Consider the following 18,433-nt stretch of genomic DNA (forward strand, 5'->3'; position numbering starts at 1 on the left):
AGCATATGACTGGGGACGCCCGGTAAGCTTCATAGTGAAACATTGTGACAGTTGAAGTGAACAACTTGATCTTCTTCATCTCATAATGTATTGCACAAGTTGACCGCAGGTATTTACTTAAAAAGTAGATACAAATATTCAAATGTTTGAAAATAAACTTCAAATAAATAGTTACGATGGTATTAAAAAAACAAACATCCCGTGGCTTTTTCCAAATACCCCGGTATACAACACACCGCCCAAGCCTACTTGGCACCTGGAAGTGCACCTCAATAAGCTAAAGAGGATCCTCTTTCCATTGGCTCGTTGCAGCAAGCTCTTCCCTTGGTTGCCTTGCCTACGTGACCCCTCTGACAGATGCGGGTCAGTCGGCGCGGTACATGGCTGCTCAGAATGGACACCTGGATGTGGTCCAACTCCTTGAAACAGACGCTGACCCCGAACAAGCCAGCTGACGGCCTCTCTGTGTCCTGTCCTCTATACTCAGGTAACACACACACAACAGAAGGACTTCGTCAACCTTCTTAGAAGTTTTACACCAAATGTTATTGGATGGTCTGTGTAGCTGTAGACGCTGGACACACAGATATGGTGGAGTTGCTGGTTCAGGAAGGGGGAGAGTTCAACGGAACATACACAAGACACTGTGGCTCCAAGAGATCCTGCCCTCATCAGGCTGCTCTTAAGGTAAACAGACATATATACACACACACACACACACACACACACACACACACACACACACACACACACACACACACATACATACAGAACAGATATGGTTCTACATTCTGACCTGTTGTGAATCAGAGATGCAGTATATCCTCCAACACAGGGGCATACCCAGACCAGAGCAGCCGAGCAGGAGCCTCTCCAGACCAGAGCAGCCGAGCAGGAGCCTCTCCAGACCAAAGCAGCCGAGCAGGAGCCTCTCCAGACCAGAGCAGCCGAGCAGAGGCCTCTCCAGACCAGAGCAGCCGAGCGGGAGCCTCTCCAGACCAGAGCAGCCGAGCGGGAGCCTCTCCAGACCAGAGCAGCCGAGCGGGAGCCTCTCCAGACCAGAGCAGCCGAGCGGGAGTCTCTCCAGACCAGAGCAGCCGAGCGGCAGCCTCTCCAGACCAGAGCAGCCGAGCGGGAGCCTCTCCAGACCAGAGCAGCCGAGCGGGAGCCTCTCCAGACCAGAGCAGCCGAATGGGAGCATTCTCACTGGAGAGGAGTTATGTGGACTGTTGTGTGAGGGCCTCAGTCAGTTGTTCTACACCTCCTACTGGCTCCCCCTGCTACTGCAGGCAGGACTGGAGCCCTCCCTACTGCTGCATCCAGCATCTAACATGGAAGAAACACATTTACTTGCTTATGGAATCCATCGTGCCTGTTTCCTTTACTTGTGAGACTTTTGGTGGCAATGGAGGCCACTCCTGGATTTACAGCTGCAGACAGGCCCTGTGAAGGTTTGGTTAGAGGGGCAGTAGCCCTGTGAAGGCTTTGTTGGAGGGCATAGGGGTAGCCATGTGAAGACTAATTGGAAGGGCAGCTGTAGCCCTGTAAAGGCTAGGCTGGAGGTGCAGGGGTAGCCCTGTGAAGGCTAGGTCGGAGGGGTAGCCCTGTGAAGGCTAATTGGAAGGGCAGCTGTAGCCCTGTGAAGGCTGGAGGTGCAGGAGTAGGCATTTGAAGTCTAGGTTGGAGGGGCAGGGGTAGCCCTGTGAAGGTTAGGTTGGAGGGGCAGGGGTAGCCCTGTGAAGGCTAGGTTGGAGGGGCATGGGTAGCCCTGTGAAGGCTAGGTTGGAGGGGCAGGGGTAGCCCAGTGAAGGCTAGGTTGGAGGGGCAGGGGTAGCCCTGTGAAGGTTAGGTTGGAGGGGCAGGGGTAGCCCTGTGAAGGCTAGGTAACACACAATAACATTTACACATGACATTTTTGTCATTCAGCAGATGCTATTTAGAGTGACATATTTGAATTCCAAAGTGTAAGTGTGTGTGTGTGTGTCCTCTCTCTCTGTCTCTATCTAGAATGTGTGGCCTCTCTCTCTCTGTCTCTATCTAGAGTGTGTAGCCTCTCTCATCTCTGCAGGCTGTGCGGGTCAGGGAAGAGTTGGGTTCAGTGGTTCTGCTGCAGACCGATGTGGTGCAGCAGCTTCCTCTTCCCTCCCTACTGAAGACACACCTCCGGTTGAGAGACATCCCACCAACCCTCACCGGAAGTCCCCGTCACACAGAGGGGCGGTTTAGACAGGCATGACCAAAAACGATATAGTTGATGCACACCTTTTTATTTTGTTACTCCCATTGGAAAAAGTATTGTCTCATCTGAAATTTTCGGACACATAATCTTAATTAATTTGGCCTAAGGCACTTTTCTGTTGATATTATGTAAATTAATTGGCTCTGTTTTGTGTGGTCAGATGTTACTGAACATGTTTATACATGTTTGTATGATTGCCTGTATTGTTTGCATTTGATGCTTGCTAATAAAACAAAGTATTGGTCTGTTTTCAGACACCTTTCCTATAGTTCCCTTTCCTTCACCGCCAGTAGATGGAGATAGTAGCCTATTGATTTTAGTGAGGCCATCTGCTGGGGAGCTGAGGCTGGATGCATCTCCCGCCAACCGACGACCATGGCCTCTGAGGCAGCAGCCGCGGATGATGCTGCGACGACAGGAGGACCGCCCGAATGCACCGAGATGGAGGAGCAGGTATGCAACGTTTGTAAACCGGCAAAGCTGGATACATGGGGGCATTATTTAGTGAGGTGTTTTATGGAAGATCTGACAATGCAATACGGCTAACGCTGATATGTATATGCTGAAATAACTCCATAGACAATTAGCATTCCAGAAAAAAGCACCATAGGCCCAGTAAACAGGGACATCCTTAGGATGTGGGAAAATATAGTGATGGAATAAAAGGAGACGCGTGTTTGAATTCCGTTCCTGTGGGCATAAAAATGGAATGTCTGGTGCAGAGTGGAAGTGCACTGCGGCGTTTATAAAAGAAGCATTGATTTGAAATGACGTGAAAACCTAGCAGCTGTCTATACCGGCATGGAGCCAACCGATGTATAAAAATAGCCAGGCACCAACACGCATCACAGGTCATGCATGCATGACGCTTTCGCTGCCGAATTCATGGTCAATTGTAGGATAAATGCGCTAGTTGGGCGAACCGACAGAGTCCGACATGCTCCGTTTTGGAGGTGCAGTGAAGCGGAAGTTGTCAGGCTCTCTGTAAGGTAGTTTTTGTCTACAAGATGATTGGAGAGCGAACGCTTGTTCTATATTCTGTATCGGATTGTGATGATAGCAGACGGGCTAAATTAGCTTTGGATAAATGCACTGCTGATTCACGAAAGAGCGAACCGGCACCAGTTGGAATGTTATTGCGCCTATAAATGAATTTGCTGTTCCATTTACAACAGAATATATGGCTGCTCCGTTTCTTACGATGGGAGTCCCGCTGCCGTATATAGGCCACCTAAACTGAAGAAAATCAAAGGAAGGTGTCGTGGTAGGAGTGTCGTGGTTTGTTTTTCTAGTTTATCATTTGTCTCGCTAATTCTCTGTTAATGTAATTTAGTAGTAGAATAACAGGTGCATGTGTTCCAGAGAGAGACTTCTCCCTTCTCGAAACCCAACCTGCTCTACCACGTTGCAATATAACCTACCTACACCGTTGGCTAGGCAGACACACACAGACTACAGTGCAGGTGGCTACATTGTTGCTCTTCATCCCCAGTAGGCTACTAAACGTCTCCTTGAGGAGAAGGACTATTTCAGGTGAGTCTCTGTCACAATGTTGGACAAGCTGTTATTCCTAGTTGGCTAAATTAAGCATTCAGCTTGAGTTTTCGTGTTTTTATATAGTTTGTGATTGTCCCTCTTTCAAAGATTAGGTAGGTTAAACGTATAGTACAGTATCAGTGGGTATCTGATATAATAACGACAAATCGGTGTGACACTCGTCGTTAGCATCAAATGTAGCCTACCTGGCTTCAATTTATTTTCTTAATTTAAAGTAATCAGGTGAACACAGTAGTTTACTTCAACATCTTGTTGGATGGCTCAAATGATACTTTTAAAAAAAAATCTTATTTTTATGGAGCTTTAAACTTGAACTGGAGTCTTTAATCTGTTAATATCAAGTATTTCAGATCATTTGCGGTCTGCAATTTGATTAATAAAAACGTTGAACTTCAAGCAGAAAGAAAAGAACCATGGACAAATTCCCTTACAGTGAATGAATACGTCTGTCTGTGTAGATGTGCTTTATAATGTGTCACTTATCAATATCCTATATTACAACGTTATTACAGCACAACAGTGTCCTGGCTATTACTATTATAACAATAGTACAGGTCTGTACATATGCTGCCATGTGGCATTGTGTCAAAGAAGGTGACCTTGATCGAATGAGTCAGATTACGGAGTGGTTTCCCTCTAATCTCCCAACGGTGGAATGAAAGATGCTGGATTATGTGAGGGAGAACGGGGAAGCCAACACAGAGAAAGGGAGACAAACAAGGGAAGCCAACACAGAGAAAGGGAGAATGAAACAGGGGAAGCCAACACAGAGAAAGGGAGAATGAAACAGGGGAAGCCAGCACAGAGAAAGGGAGAATGAAACAGGGGAAGCCAACACAGAGAAAGGGAGAATGAAACAGGGGAAGCCAACACAGAGAAAGGGAGACAAACAAGGGAAGCCAACACAGAGAAAGGGAGAATGAAACAGGGGAAGCCAACACAGAGAAAGGGAGAATGAAACAGTGGAAGCCAACACAGAGAAAGGGAGACAAACAAGGGAAGCCAACACAGAGAAAGGGAGAATGAAACAGGGGAAGCCAACACAGAGAAAGGGAGAATGAAACAGGGGAAGCCAGCACAGAGAAAGGGAGACAAACAAGGGAAGCCAACACAGAGAAAGGGAGAATGAAACAGGGGAAGCCAACACAGAGAAAGGGAGAATGAAACAGTGGAAGCCAACACAGAGAAAGGGAGACAAACAAGGGAAGCCAACACAGAGAAAGGGAGAATGAAACAGGAGACAGGAGGCAGGGATTAAAGATGATTTTGACCCAGGTGCGTCCCAAATGGTACCCTATTCCCTATATAGACCACTATATCCCTATGGGCCTTGGTGAAAAGTAGTGCACTGCGTAGGGAATAGGGTGCCAGTGTGGGTTGCTCTACGACCTAGATTCAATGCAGGCCAAGTTACAGGCACGCCACCACCAGACCTGGGTTCATATTCTGTTTTGATCTCTCTCAAATACTTTGATCGTTTGCTTTAGCCTACCTGGAGTGCCAGATGGGCAGGGTTTACAGTTGTGGGACTATTATATTGGTCCCATTAAACCAGGCAAGATCAATCAAGCACAGAGAAAGCATTTCAAATGATTTTCAAATAATATTTCAACACAGGTCTGCTACAGGACACAGACAGATTCATGGCAGCGACTTGCTGAGAAGATGTCATTTAGTTCACATTCTGTTGTCCTTAGTTGGTCTGCATCCCAAATGACAACCAATTTTCCATATAGTGCACTACTTTTGACCAGGGTCCTATATGGGCTCTGGCCAAAGATAGTGCACTACTTTTGACCAGGGTCCTATATGGGCTCTGGCCAAAGATAGTGCACTACTTTTGACCAGGGTCCTATATGGGCTCTGGTCAAATGTAGTGCACTACGTCTGGAATATGGTGGTGCCCTTTGTAACGCAGCCTGGTGTGTTTTCCCTGTATGTGCTACTGCGTCTGTTTCTGCAACGAGACCCTTAATGGCATAGGTAATAGTAACACTTGCCCTGTAACCATAGTCGCCGGTTCACGTCCTGCCCCGGCTGTTCTCCCTCAATTGCTACTTGGGCTGCAACATTCGGGTAACTTTCCCCAAATTCCCAGGTTTTCATGAAACCCTGGTTGGAGGATTCCTGGATTTCCTGCCTATTCCTTCCTGATTCCATGAATCTTCTAACTGGGGTTTCTGGAAAACATGGGAATTTTGGGAAAGAAACCCTAATCACAACACTGGGCCATAATGCTGTGAAGGGGGGTGATTGATTTTTTTAACTTGTTTTTCTTCTTCCAGTTGGAGGAGGGAAGGATGAAGGCAGACGAGGAAGCTCCTCCCCCCTCCCCAGGGCTGGGGGGTTCGGCGATCCGGTGTCGGGAAGTGTGTCGGTCGTACGGGGAACTCAAAGTCCTGAGTAATCTCAACTTGACCGTGCCACAGGGACAGATGTGAGTAAACCATATTGACACTACAACTTTACACAGTCCTAACCCTAACCTTACACCATGACACTAACCTCAGTAGTGCGTACTGCCCTGTGGGGTATTCAATCAGAAAAGGTTGTCCTGAGTGTCCAGGATAAGTCAAAACACCACTTCACCCCGCAGTAAGACAGAGCATGTTAATATCGCTAATAAGTAATGGACTTACATGGTATTAATATGTAATGGACTTATGTAATGGACTTACATGTTATTAATATGTAATGTTCTTACATGTTATTAATATGTAATGTTCTTACATGTTATTCATATGTAATGATCTTACATGTTATTAATATGTAATGTTCTTACATGTTATTAATATGTGCTGGTCTTACATGTTATTAATATGTAATGGTCTTTTATGTTATTAATATGTAATGATCTTACATGTTATTAATATGTAATGGTGTTTTTGTCCACACACTGATGATAGCCTAACAGCTGAAATGTTTGTTGCCTCAACAGTAGTGGCTGAATATTGTCCTTTGACAGTTGTAACAGCTGAATACTTTCTCTTCAGCACAATTCTCTTTCTTATAAAGTATTGTTGTTTCAACATCTCTCTCCCTTAGTGGCAGGTGACGTGAGCTCCACTGACACACAGCTCAATTAGATTTGATTTACACAGAGCCTCAGATTCCATTACAAAGGGCCCTGGGTCTGAACCTAATGAAAAGCCAGAGTAGGGCGACAGGGTGGTGAACACTCAGAGAAGGGGGAGTAGGGTGGTAAACACTCAGAGAAGGAGGAGTAGGGTGACAGGGTGGTAAACACTCAGAGAAGGAGGAGTAGGGTGACAGGGTGGTAAACACTCAGAGAAGGAGGAGTAGGGTGGTGAACACTCAGAGGAGAAGGAGTAGGGTGGTAAACACTCAGAGGAGGAGGAGTAGGGAGGTAAACACTCAGAGAAGGAGGAGTAGGGTGGTAAACACTCAGAGAAGGAGGAGTAGGGTGGTAAACAGTCAGAGAAGGAGGAGGAGTAGGGTGGTAAACACTCAGAGGAGGAGGAGTAGGGTGACAGGGTGGTAAACACTCAGAGAAGGAGGAGTAGGGTGACAGGGTGGTAAACACTCAGAGAAGGAGGAGTAGGGTGACAGGGTGGTAAACACTCAGAGAAGGAGGAGTAGGGTGGTGAACACTCAGAGGAGAAGGAGTAGGGTGGTAAACACTCAGAGGAGGAGGAGTAGGGAGGTAAACACTCAGAGAAGGAGGAGTAGGGTGGTAAACACTCAGAGAAGGAGGAGAAGGGTGGTAAACACTCAGAGAAGGAGGAGGAGTAGGGTGGTAAACACTCAGAGGAGGAGGAGTAGGGTGACAGGGTGGTAAACACTCAGAGAAGGAGTAGTAGGGTGACAGGGTGGTAAACACTCAGAGAAGGAGGAGTAGGGAGGTGAACACTCAGAGGAGGAGGAGTAGGGTGGTAAACACTCAGAGAAGGAGGAGGAGTAGGGTGGTAAACACTCAGAGGAGGAGGAGTAGGGTGGTAAACACTCAGAGAAGGAGGAGTAGGGTGGTAAACACTCAGAGAAGGAGGAGTAGGGTGGTAAACACTCAGAGAAGGAGGAGTAGGGTGGTAAACACTCAGAGAAGGAGGAGTAGGGTGGTAAACACTCAGAGAAGGAGGAGGATTAGGGTGGTAAACACTCAGAGAAGGAGGAGTAGGGTGACAGGGTGGTAAACACTCAGAGAAGGAGGAGAAGGGTGGTAAACACTCAGAGGAGGAGGAGTAGGGTGACAAGGTGGTAAACACCCAGAGAAGGAGGAGGAGTAGGGTGGTAAACACTCAGAGAATGAGGAGGAGTAGGGTGGTAAACACTCAGAGAAGGATGAGGAGTAGGGTGACAGGGTGGTAAACACTCAGGGGAGGAGTAGGGTGGTAAACACTCAGAGGAGGAGGAGTAGGGTGACAGGGTGGTAAACACTCAGAGAAGGAGGAGTAGGGTGGTAAACACTCAGAGAAGGAGGAGTAGGGTGACAAGGTGGTAAACACCCAGAGAAGGAGGAGGAGTAGGGTGGTAAACACTCAGAGAATGAGGAGGAGTAGGGTGGTGAACACTCAGAGAAGGAGGAGTAGGGTGGTAAACACTCAGAGAAGGAGGAGGAGTAGGGTGGTGAACACTCAGAGAAGGAGGAGTAGGGTGGTAAACACTCAGAGAAGGAGGAGTAGGGTGACAAGGTGGACTGTAGAAAGAAAATAATATAAGAAATAGATTAAGAAAACCCAGTAAAATAAACATCTACAGTATTTAATGAAGAGCCTCTTGTTGATGTTGAAACTATCTTTCTCTTTCCTCTCTTTCTCTCGCTCTCTTAGTCTTTCTGTCTTTGTCTGTTTTTGTTTCTCTTTCTCCCTTCCTTTTCTTTCTCTCTGTTCCCCCCCCTCTCACACACACACACACACACACACACACACACACACACACACACACACACACACACACACACACACACACACACACACACACACACACACACACACACACACACAGCCAACTGCTTAATCTGCATTATTCTGTGAGTTGAGTGGACTTCAAAAGCACAAGAATTTGAGCAAATGAGTTAAAGTTTGTTTTACTGCACTCTGCTCGAAGTGAGCTGCATTTGAACAAGCTTGTTTCGTAAAATTACTAATTCATGTTTGCTCAAAACCACACACATCATTACAATATTTCCCACCATGCTCTTGCAGGTTGATTTTCAGAATAGTTTGTTTCAATACCTGTTTTGTTAATGTAGCACACACAGTTGTTGGTGGATTAGTTTTATGCTACACAAACATACATTACATAACAGATGTTTCTAAACCAATCCAATCTGTTCGTAGTTGCACCTGTTAATGAGATGGCTGTTCCAGGTAAGATGATTTAGGTGGTCTCAATAATCTTCCCTACCCCTGCAGTCATCCTCAATGCAGGTTGCGCATTAATTCAAAGTTCCAGTTGTTGAATATCCTTACTCTGGCTGGATTCTAATAGGAATTACACATCACTTTTCAAGCCAGCATAATATTACTTACAGGCTTGATGTGGTGTGTAAAACAGGAGTTTCAAACAACTGTGTTAGGGTGTAACTTAACTTGGAAGGCATTATGATTTATGGTCATAAAGAATAGAATTATAAAGATAACATTCACTTGGTGAAGGCTACAGGAATGAAAGCCATTCAACAACCATGTCTCTGTCATTAACAAATACAGTCATGGGTGGTAACTACAATTCACTGGAAAAGGCAAGGCACACTGGGAAATATGCAAATACATGTAAATGTAAAGTTGAGTGAACATACAATTCAACTTGAGAATTTCTGTAGGGTCAGCCTATGTGAGAATGCTGTTCATCGACTACAGCTCGGCATTTAACACCATAGTACCCTCCAAGCTCGTCATCAAGCTCGAGACCCTGGGTCTCGACCCCGCCCTGTGCAACTTGGTACTGGACTTCCTGACGGGCAACAACATTGACGAATACGCTGATTCGGTGTGCGAGTTCATTAGAACGTGCGTTGAAGATGTCGTTCCCGTAGCAATGATTAAAACATTCCCTAACCAGAAACCGTGGATTGATGGCAGCATTCGCGTGAAACTGAAAGCGCAAACCATTGCTTTTAATCAGGGCAAGGTGTCTGGTAACATGACCGAGTACAAACAGTGCAGCTATTCCCTTCGCAAGGCTATCAAACAAGCTAAGCGTCAGTACAGAGACAAAGTAGAATCTCAATTCAACGGCTCAGACACAAGAGGTATGTGGCAGGGTCTACAGTCAATCACGGACTACAGGAAGAAATCCAGCCCAGTCACGGACCAGGATGTCTTGCTCCCATGCAGACTAAATAACTTTTTTGCCCGCTTTGAGGACAATACAGTGCCACTGACACAGCCTGCAACGGAAACATGCGGTCTCTCCTGCACTGCAGCCAAGGTGAGTAAAACATTTAAACGTGTTAACCCTCGCAAGGCTGCAGGCCCAGACGGCATCCCCAGCCGCGCCCTCAGAGCATGCGCAGACCAGCTGGCTGGTGTGTTTACGGACATATTCAATCAATCCCTATACCAGTCTGCTGTTCCCACATGCTTCAAGAGGGCCACCATTGTTCCTGTTCCCAAGAAAGCAAAGGTAACTGAGCTAAACGACTACCGCCCCGTAGCACTCACTTCCGTCATCATGAAGTGCTTTGAGAGACTAGTCAAGAACCATATCACCTCCACCCTACCTGACACCCTAGACCCACTCCAATTTGCTTACCGCCCAAATAGGTCCACAGACGATGCAATCTCAACCGCACTGCACACTGCCCTAACCCATCTGGACAAGAGGAATACCTATGTGAGAATGCTGTTCATCGACTACAGCTCGGCATTCAACACCATAGTACCCTCCAAGCTCGTCATCAAGCTCGAGACCCTGGGTCTCGACCCCGCCCTGTGCAACTGGGTACTGGACTTCCTGACGGGCCGCCCCAGGTGGTGAGGGTAGGTAACAACATCTCCTCCCCGCTGATCCTCAACACTGGGGCCCCACAAGGGTGCGTTCTGAGCCCTCTCCTGTACTCCCTCTTCACCCACGACTGCGTGGCCACGCACGCCTCCAACTCAATCATCAAGTTTGAGGACGACACAACAGTGGTAGGCTTGATTACCAACAACGACGAGACGGCCTACAGGGAGGAGGTGAGGGCCCTCGGAGTGTGGTGTCAGGAAAATAACCTCACACTCAACGTCAACAAAACTAAGGAGATGATTGTGGACTTCAGGAAACAGCAGAGGGAACACCCCCTATCCACATCGATGGAACAGTAGTGGAGAGAGTAGCAAGTTTTAAGTTCCTCGGCATACACATCACAGACAAACTGAATTGGTCCACTCACACAGACAGCATCGTGAAGAAGGCGCAGCAGCGCCTCTTCAACCTCAGGAGGCTGAAGAAATTCGGCTTGTCACCAAAAGCACTCACAAACTTCTACAGATGCACAATCGAGAGCATCCTGGCGGGCTGTATCACTGCCTGGTACGGCAACTGCTCCGCCCTCAACCGTAAGGCTCTCCAGAGGGTAGTGAGGTCTGCACAACGCATCACCGGGGGCAAACTACCTGCCCTCCAGGACACCTACACCACTCGATGTTACAGGAAGGCCGTAAAGATCATCAAGGACATCAACCACCCGAGCCACTGCCTGTTCACCCCGCTATCATCCAGAAGGCGAGGTCAGTACAGGTGCATCAAAGCTGGGACCGAGAGACTGAAAAACAGCTTCTATCTCAAGGCCATCAGACTGTTAAACAGCCACCACTAACATTGAGTGGCTGCTGCCAACACACTGACACTGACTCAACTCCAGCCACTTTAATTATGGGAATTGATGGGAAATGATGTAAATATATCACTAGCCACTTTAAACAATGCTACCTTATATAATGTTACTTACCCTACATTATTCATCTCATATGCATACGTATATACTGTACTCTATATCATCGACTGCATCCTTATGTAATACATGTATCACTAGCCACTTTAACTATGCCACTTTGTTTACATACTCATCTCATATGTATATACTGTACTCGATACCATCTACTGTATCTTGCCTATGCTGCTCTGTACCATCACTCATTCATATATCCTTATGTACATATTCTTTATTCCCTTACACTGTGTATACGACAGTAGTTTAGGAATTGTTAGTTAGATTACTTGTTGGTTATTACTGCATTGTCGGAACTAGAAGCACAAGCATTTCGCTACACTCGCATTAACATCTGCTAACCATGTGTATGTGACAAATAAAATTTGATTTGATTTGATTTATCGTATCATACTATACTTGTATACTGTAGTAATATGTATGATTTAGTGCAAATGTTCTTCCTCTTATCTTACAGCTACGGCCTGCTGGGTCCGAGTGGGTGTGGGAAGACCACACTGTTGAAATGCATTGTGGGAACACTGAAGATCTCCCGAGGGCACATCAGCGTGTTGGGGAAGCCGCCCGCATTTCCTGGTCACCAGGTCCCTGGGAGGATGGTGGGGTACATGCCACAGGTAAACTGTTAACTTATAGGTACACAACAGACCACAGGTAAATAGATTCATAGATGACGCAATCTCTATCGCACTCCACACTGCACTTTCCCACCTGGACAAGAGGAACACCTATGTGAGAATGCTGTTCATTGACTACAGCTCAGTGTTCAACACCATAGAGCCCTCCAAGATCATCACTAAGCTCAGGACCCTGGGACTGAACTCCTCCCTCTGCAACTGGATCCTGGACTTCCTGACGGGCTGCCCCCAGGTGGTGAGGGTAGGTAACAACACATTGATCCTCCACACTGATCCTCAACACGGGGGTCCCTCAGGGGTACGTGCTTAGTCCCCTCCTGTACTTCCAGTTCACCCACACCTGCGTGGCCGCGCACGACTCCAACACCATCATTAAGTTTGCTGACGACACAACGGTGGTTGGCCTGATCACCGACGACGACGTCAACAAGACAAATTAGCTGATAATGGACTACAGGAAATAGAGTGCTGAGCTTCAATTTCCTTGGTGTCCGCGTCACTAAGTAATAATTATGGTCCACACACACCCACACAGTCATGAAAAAGGCACGACAACTCCTCTCTCCCCTCAGGAGGCTAATAATATTTAGCATGGGCCCTCAGATCCTCAAAAGGTTCTACAGCTGCAACATTGAGAGCATCTTGACTTGTTGCATCACTGCTTGGTATGGCAACTGCTTGGCATCCGACCTCAAGGCACTACAGAGGGTAGTGCAGACGGTCCCAGTACTTCACCGGGGCAGAGCTCCCTGCCATCCAGGACCTCTATACCAGGCTGTGTCAGAAGAAGACCCTAAATATTGTAAAAGACTCCAGCCACCCATGCCATAGACTGTTCTCTCTGCTACCGCAAGGCAAGCGGTGCCGATGCACCAAGTCTAGAACCAACAGGACCCTGAACAGCTGCTACCCCAAAGCCATAAGACTGCTAGTTAGTTAAATAGTTTACCAATTGCTACCCGGACAATCTGCATTGACCCTTTTTTCACTAACTATTTTGACTCATCACGTACGCTGCTGCTACTGTTTATCATCTATCCTGTTGCCTAGTCCCTTTACCCCTACCTATATGTACATATCTACCTCAATTACCCATCGACCCGATACTGGTAACCCCATGTTGAATAGCCAAGTTATCTTTACTCATTGTGTATTTATTCCTCGTGTTATAATTGTTCTATTTTTCTCCCTGCATTGTTGGGAAGGGCCCCATAAAGTAAGCATTTCACTGGTAGTCTACACCTGTTGTTTACGAAGCATGTGACAAATAAGATTTGATTTGATTTGACAGATGCACAAACCTCAGTTCCAAATGGACTCCTAACCTTTTAGACACTATGGAAGTGTATTGACATATGACTATAAATACCATGACAACCTGATATGTCAACATAACGTACTGTAGCAAAACACACCATTTTAATTTGTCTCGTCATTTAGTTCTTGTCTATCTTCAATTAAAATTTGTATAGAAAACGTTTAGTGTTTTTACCTTTGTCACCTTTGTAATAAATGTGCTGTATAAATAAAGTTTGATTTGTTATCAACACAACACATACCATGACATAACATTGTGTTTCTCCTTTAGGACCTTGCGTTGTACAATGAGTTTACCATCAGTGACACCCTGACGTTCTTCGGAAGGATCCACGGCCTGTCATCTACGGACACCCAGGCACGCATGGACTTCCTGGTGGACTTCCTGGACCTACCTCAGAAGAGCAAACTAGTCCGAAATCTCAGGTAACACAACCGTGTCAACACAGTGGTGTCAAACATAGGGGCCCATTAAATATGGCCCACGGATGGGTTGGATTTATATCATTGTTCATTTATTTGTTTTAATTAGGGGGAAAACAATCTCAATACACATTCAAATAACAAAACCCAAATGGAAACTATGTGTAAATGATAATGTACCTACATCTATAGTCTCTACACTCTGTCCAGCTTGATAACAGTCATCTATAGTCTCTTCACTCTGTCCAGCTTGATAACAGTCATCTATAGTCTCTACACTCTGTCCAGCTTGATAACAGTCATCTATAGTCTCTACACTCTGTCCAGCTTGATAACAGTCATCTATAGTCTCTACACTCTGTCCAGCTTGATAACAGTCATCTATAGTCTCTTCACTCTGTCCAGCTTGATAACAGTCATATATAGTCTCTACACTCTGTCCAGCTTGATAACAGTCATTTATAGTCTCTACACTCTGTCCAGCTTGATAACAGTCATCTATAGTCTCTACACTCTGTCCAGCTTGATAACAGTCATCTATAGCCTCTTCACTATGTCCAGCTGGATAACAGTCATCTATAGTCTCGAGATAACAGTCATCTATAGTCTCTAGATAACAGTCATCTATAGTCTCTAGATAACAGTCATCTATAGTCTCTACACTCTGTCCAGCTTGATAACAGTCATCTATAGTCTCTACACTCTGTCCAGCTTGATAACAGTCACCTATAGTCTCTTCACTCTGTCCAGCTTGATAACAGTCATCTATAGTCTCTTCACTCTGTCCAGCTTGATAACAGTCATCTATAGTCTCTACACTCTGTCCAGCTTGATAACAGTCATCTATAGTCTCGAGATAACAGTCATCTATAGTCTCTAGATAACAGTCATCTATAGTCTCTAGATAACAGTCATCTATAGCCTCTACACTCTGTCCAGCTTGATAACAGTCATCTATAGTCTCTACACTCTGTCCAGCTTGATAACAGTCATCTATAGCCTCTACACTCTGTCCAGCTTGATAACAGTCATCTATAGTCTCTACACTCTGTCCAGCTTGATAACAGTCATCTATAATCTCTACACTCTGTCCAGCTTGATAACAGTCATCTATAGTCTCTTCACTATGTCCAGCTGGATAACAGTCATCTATAGTCTCTAGATAACAGTCATCTATAGTCTCTAGATAACAGTCATCTATAGTCTCTACACTCTGTCCAGCTTGATAACAGTCATCTATAGTCTTCACTCTGTCCAGCTTGATAACAGTCATCTATAGTCTCTACACTCTGTCCAGCTTGATAACAGTCATCTATAGTCTCTACACTCTGTCCAGCTTGATAACAGTCATCTATAGTCTCTACACTCTGTCCAGCTTGATAACAGTCACCTATAGTCTCTTCACTCTGTCCAGCTTGATAACAGTCATCTATAGTCTCTTCACTCTGTCCAGCTTGATAACAGTCATCTATAGTCTCTACACTCTGTCCAGCTTGATAACAGTCATCTATAGTCTCTACACTCTGTCCAGCTTGATAACAGTCATCTATAGTCTCTAGATAACAGTCATCTATAGCCTCTACACTCTGTCCAGCTTGATAACAGTCATCTATAGTCTCTACACTCTGTCCAGCTTGATAACAGTCATCTATAGTCTCTACACTCTGTCCAGCTTGATAACAGTCATCTATAGTCTCTACACTCTGTCCAGCTTGATAACAGTCATCTATAGCCTCTACACTCTGTCCAGCTTGATAACAGTCATCTATAGTCTCTACACTCTGTCCAGCTTGATAACAGTCATCTATAGTCTCTACACTCTGTCCAGCTTGATAACAGTCATCTATAGTCTCTTCACTCTGTCCAGCTTGATAACAGTCATCTATAGTCTCTACACTCTGTCCAGCTTGATAACAGTCATCTATAGTCTCTTCACTCTGTCCAGCTTGATAACAGTCATCTATAGTCTCTACACTCTGTCCAGCTTGATAACAGTCATCTATAGTCTCTACACTCTGTCCAGCTGGATAACAGTCATCTATAGCCTCGAGATAACAGTCATCTATAGTCTCTAGATAACAGTCATCTATAGTCTCTACACTCTGTCCAGCTTGATAACAGTCATCTATAGTCTCTAGATAACAGTCATCTATAGTCTCTAGATAACAGTCATCTATAGTCTCTTCACTATGTCCAGCTGGATAACAGTCATCTATAGTCTCGAGATAACAGTCATCTATAGTCTCTAGATAACAGTCATCTATAGTCTCTACACTCTGTCCAGCTTGATAACAGTCATCTATAGTCTCTTCACTCTGTCCAGCTTGATAACAGTCATCTATAGTCTCTAGATAACAGTCATCTATAGTCTCTAGATAACAGTCATCTATAGTCTCTACACTCTGTCCAGCTTGATAACAGTCATCTATAGTCTCTTCACTCTGTCCAGCTTGATAACAGTCATCTATAGTCTCTACACTCTGTCCAGCTTGGTAACAGTCATCTATAGTCTCTACACTCTGTCCAGCTTGATAACAGTCATCTATAGTTTCTTCAATCTGTCCAGCTTGATAACAGTCATCTATAGTCTCTACACTCTGTCCAGCTTGATAACAGTCATCTATAGCCTCTACACTCTGTACAGCTTGATAACAGTCATCTATAGCCTCTACACTCTGTACAGCTTGATAACAGTCATCTATAGTCTCTACACTCTGTCCAGCTTGATAACAGTCATCCATAGTCTCTTCACTCTGTCCTAACAGTCATCTATAGTCTCTACACTCTGTCCAGCTTGATAACAGTCATCTATAGTCTCGCGATAACAGTCATCTATAGTCTCTAGATAACAGTCATCTATAGTCTCTACACTCTGTCCAGCTTGATAACAGTCATCTATAGTCTCTACACTCTGTACAGCTTGATAACAGTCATCTATAGTCTCTACACTCTGTCCAGCTTGATAACAGTCATCTATAGTTTCTACACTCTGTCCAGCTTGATAACAGTCATCTATAGTCTCTACACACTGTCCAGCTTGATAACAGTCATCTATAGTCTCTTCACTCTGTCCAGCTGAGTGAATCTAAACAGAAGTTATACAGTCAGGTGCATAAAACACTCCAAAAGCGATGTATAAAGGACTATATATTTTTTAAATGTTGACGTTAAGTAAATATGACACATTTTAAATGCGTCACTCCGGACCTCTGTGAAGAGCGTATGGGACCTGCAAGTTGTTATGGTCCACGTTCATTTGGCGTGGGATAGTTTCCTGTTGCCCATGACATTCATTTGGCGTGGGATAGTTTCCTGTTGCCCATGACGTTCATTTGGCGTGGGATAGTTTCCTGTTGCCCATGACGTTCATTTGGCCTGGGATAGTTTCCTGTTGCCCATGACGTTCATTTGGCGTGGGATAGTTTCCTGTTGCCCATGATGTTCATTTGGCCTGGGATAGTTTCCTGTTGCCCATGACGTTCATTTGGCCTGGGATAGTTTCCTGTTGCCCATGACGTTCATTTGGCCTGGGATAGTTTCCTGTTGCCCATGACGTTCATTTGGCCTGGGATAGTTTCCTGTTGCCCATGACGTTCATTTGGCGTGGGATAGTTTCCTGTTGCCCATGACGTTCATTTGGCCTGGGATAGTTTCCTGTTGCCCATGACGTTCATTTGGCGTGGTATAGTTTCCTGTTGCCCATGACGTTCATTTGGCCTGGGATAGTTTCCTGTTGCCCATGACGTTCATTTGGCCTGGGATAGTTTCCTGTTGCCCATGACGTTCATTTGGCCTGGGATAGTTTCCTGTTGCCCATGATGTTCATTTGGCCTGGGATAGTTTCCTGTTGCCCATGACGTTCATTTGGCCTGGGATAGTTTCCTGTTGCCCATGACGTTCATTTGGAGTGGGATAGTTTCCTGTTGCCCATGATGAGGAGGGGCCAAATACAGAGGCAGTGACCCATGTCCACATTATGGAGATGGAATGGAGTTATCAGTCCCCAGAACACACACCTTTCTGGGTGAAAGGGTTAGTGGATTGAAGGGTTAGTGGGTTGAAGGGTTAGTGGGTTAGTGGGTTGAAGGGTTAGTGGGTTGAAGGGTTAGTGGGTTGAAGGGTTAGTGGGTTGAAGGGTTAGTGGGTTAGTGGGTTGAAGGGTTAGTGGGTTGAAGGGTTAGTGGGTTGAAGGGTTAGTGGGTTGAAGGGTTAGTGGGTTAGTGGGTTGAAGGGTTAGTGGGTTGAAGGGTTAGTGGGTTAGTGGGTTGAAGGGTTAGTGGATTAACTTCTTGAAACTCCCCATCCCGGATCCGGGATCGTGACTAAAGCCTCAGGCTCATTAGCATAACGCAACGTTAACGATTT

The 18,433-nt window shown here is 45.5% G+C and overlaps 1 protein-coding gene and 1 pseudogene across 2 annotated transcripts in view; both read left to right on the forward strand.

Moving 5' to 3' along the window:
* The first annotated feature begins 312 nt into the window (after positions 1-312).
* Positions 313-2,310, forward strand: LOC135531959 (uncharacterized; annotated as a pseudogene).
* Positions 2,311-2,589: 279 nt separating this feature from the next.
* The window catches only part of LOC135531962 (ABC transporter G family member 20-like), a 55,093-nt gene continuing 39,249 nt past the window's right edge, over positions 2,590-18,433 (forward strand). The window contains exons 1-4 of one of the 2 annotated variants that reach the window (XM_064959649.1): positions 2,590-2,692; positions 6,082-6,233; positions 12,148-12,307; positions 13,917-14,071. In XM_064959649.1, coding sequence (XP_064815721.1) covers positions 2,615-2,692; positions 6,082-6,233; positions 12,148-12,307; positions 13,917-14,071 — 545 coding nt within the window. In that variant the 5' untranslated portion in view covers positions 2,590-2,614. Of the gene's footprint in view, positions 2,693-3,043; positions 3,773-6,081; positions 6,234-12,147; positions 12,308-13,916; positions 14,072-18,433 lie in introns of those variants that run through there. The other variant, XM_064959650.1, reaches the window with a different exon arrangement.

Source organism: Oncorhynchus masou, unplaced genomic scaffold (genome assembly GCF_036934945.1).
Source record: "Oncorhynchus masou masou isolate Uvic2021 unplaced genomic scaffold, UVic_Omas_1.1 unplaced_scaffold_1682, whole genome shotgun sequence".
Lineage (NCBI taxonomy): Eukaryota > Metazoa > Chordata > Actinopteri > Salmoniformes > Salmonidae > Oncorhynchus > Oncorhynchus masou.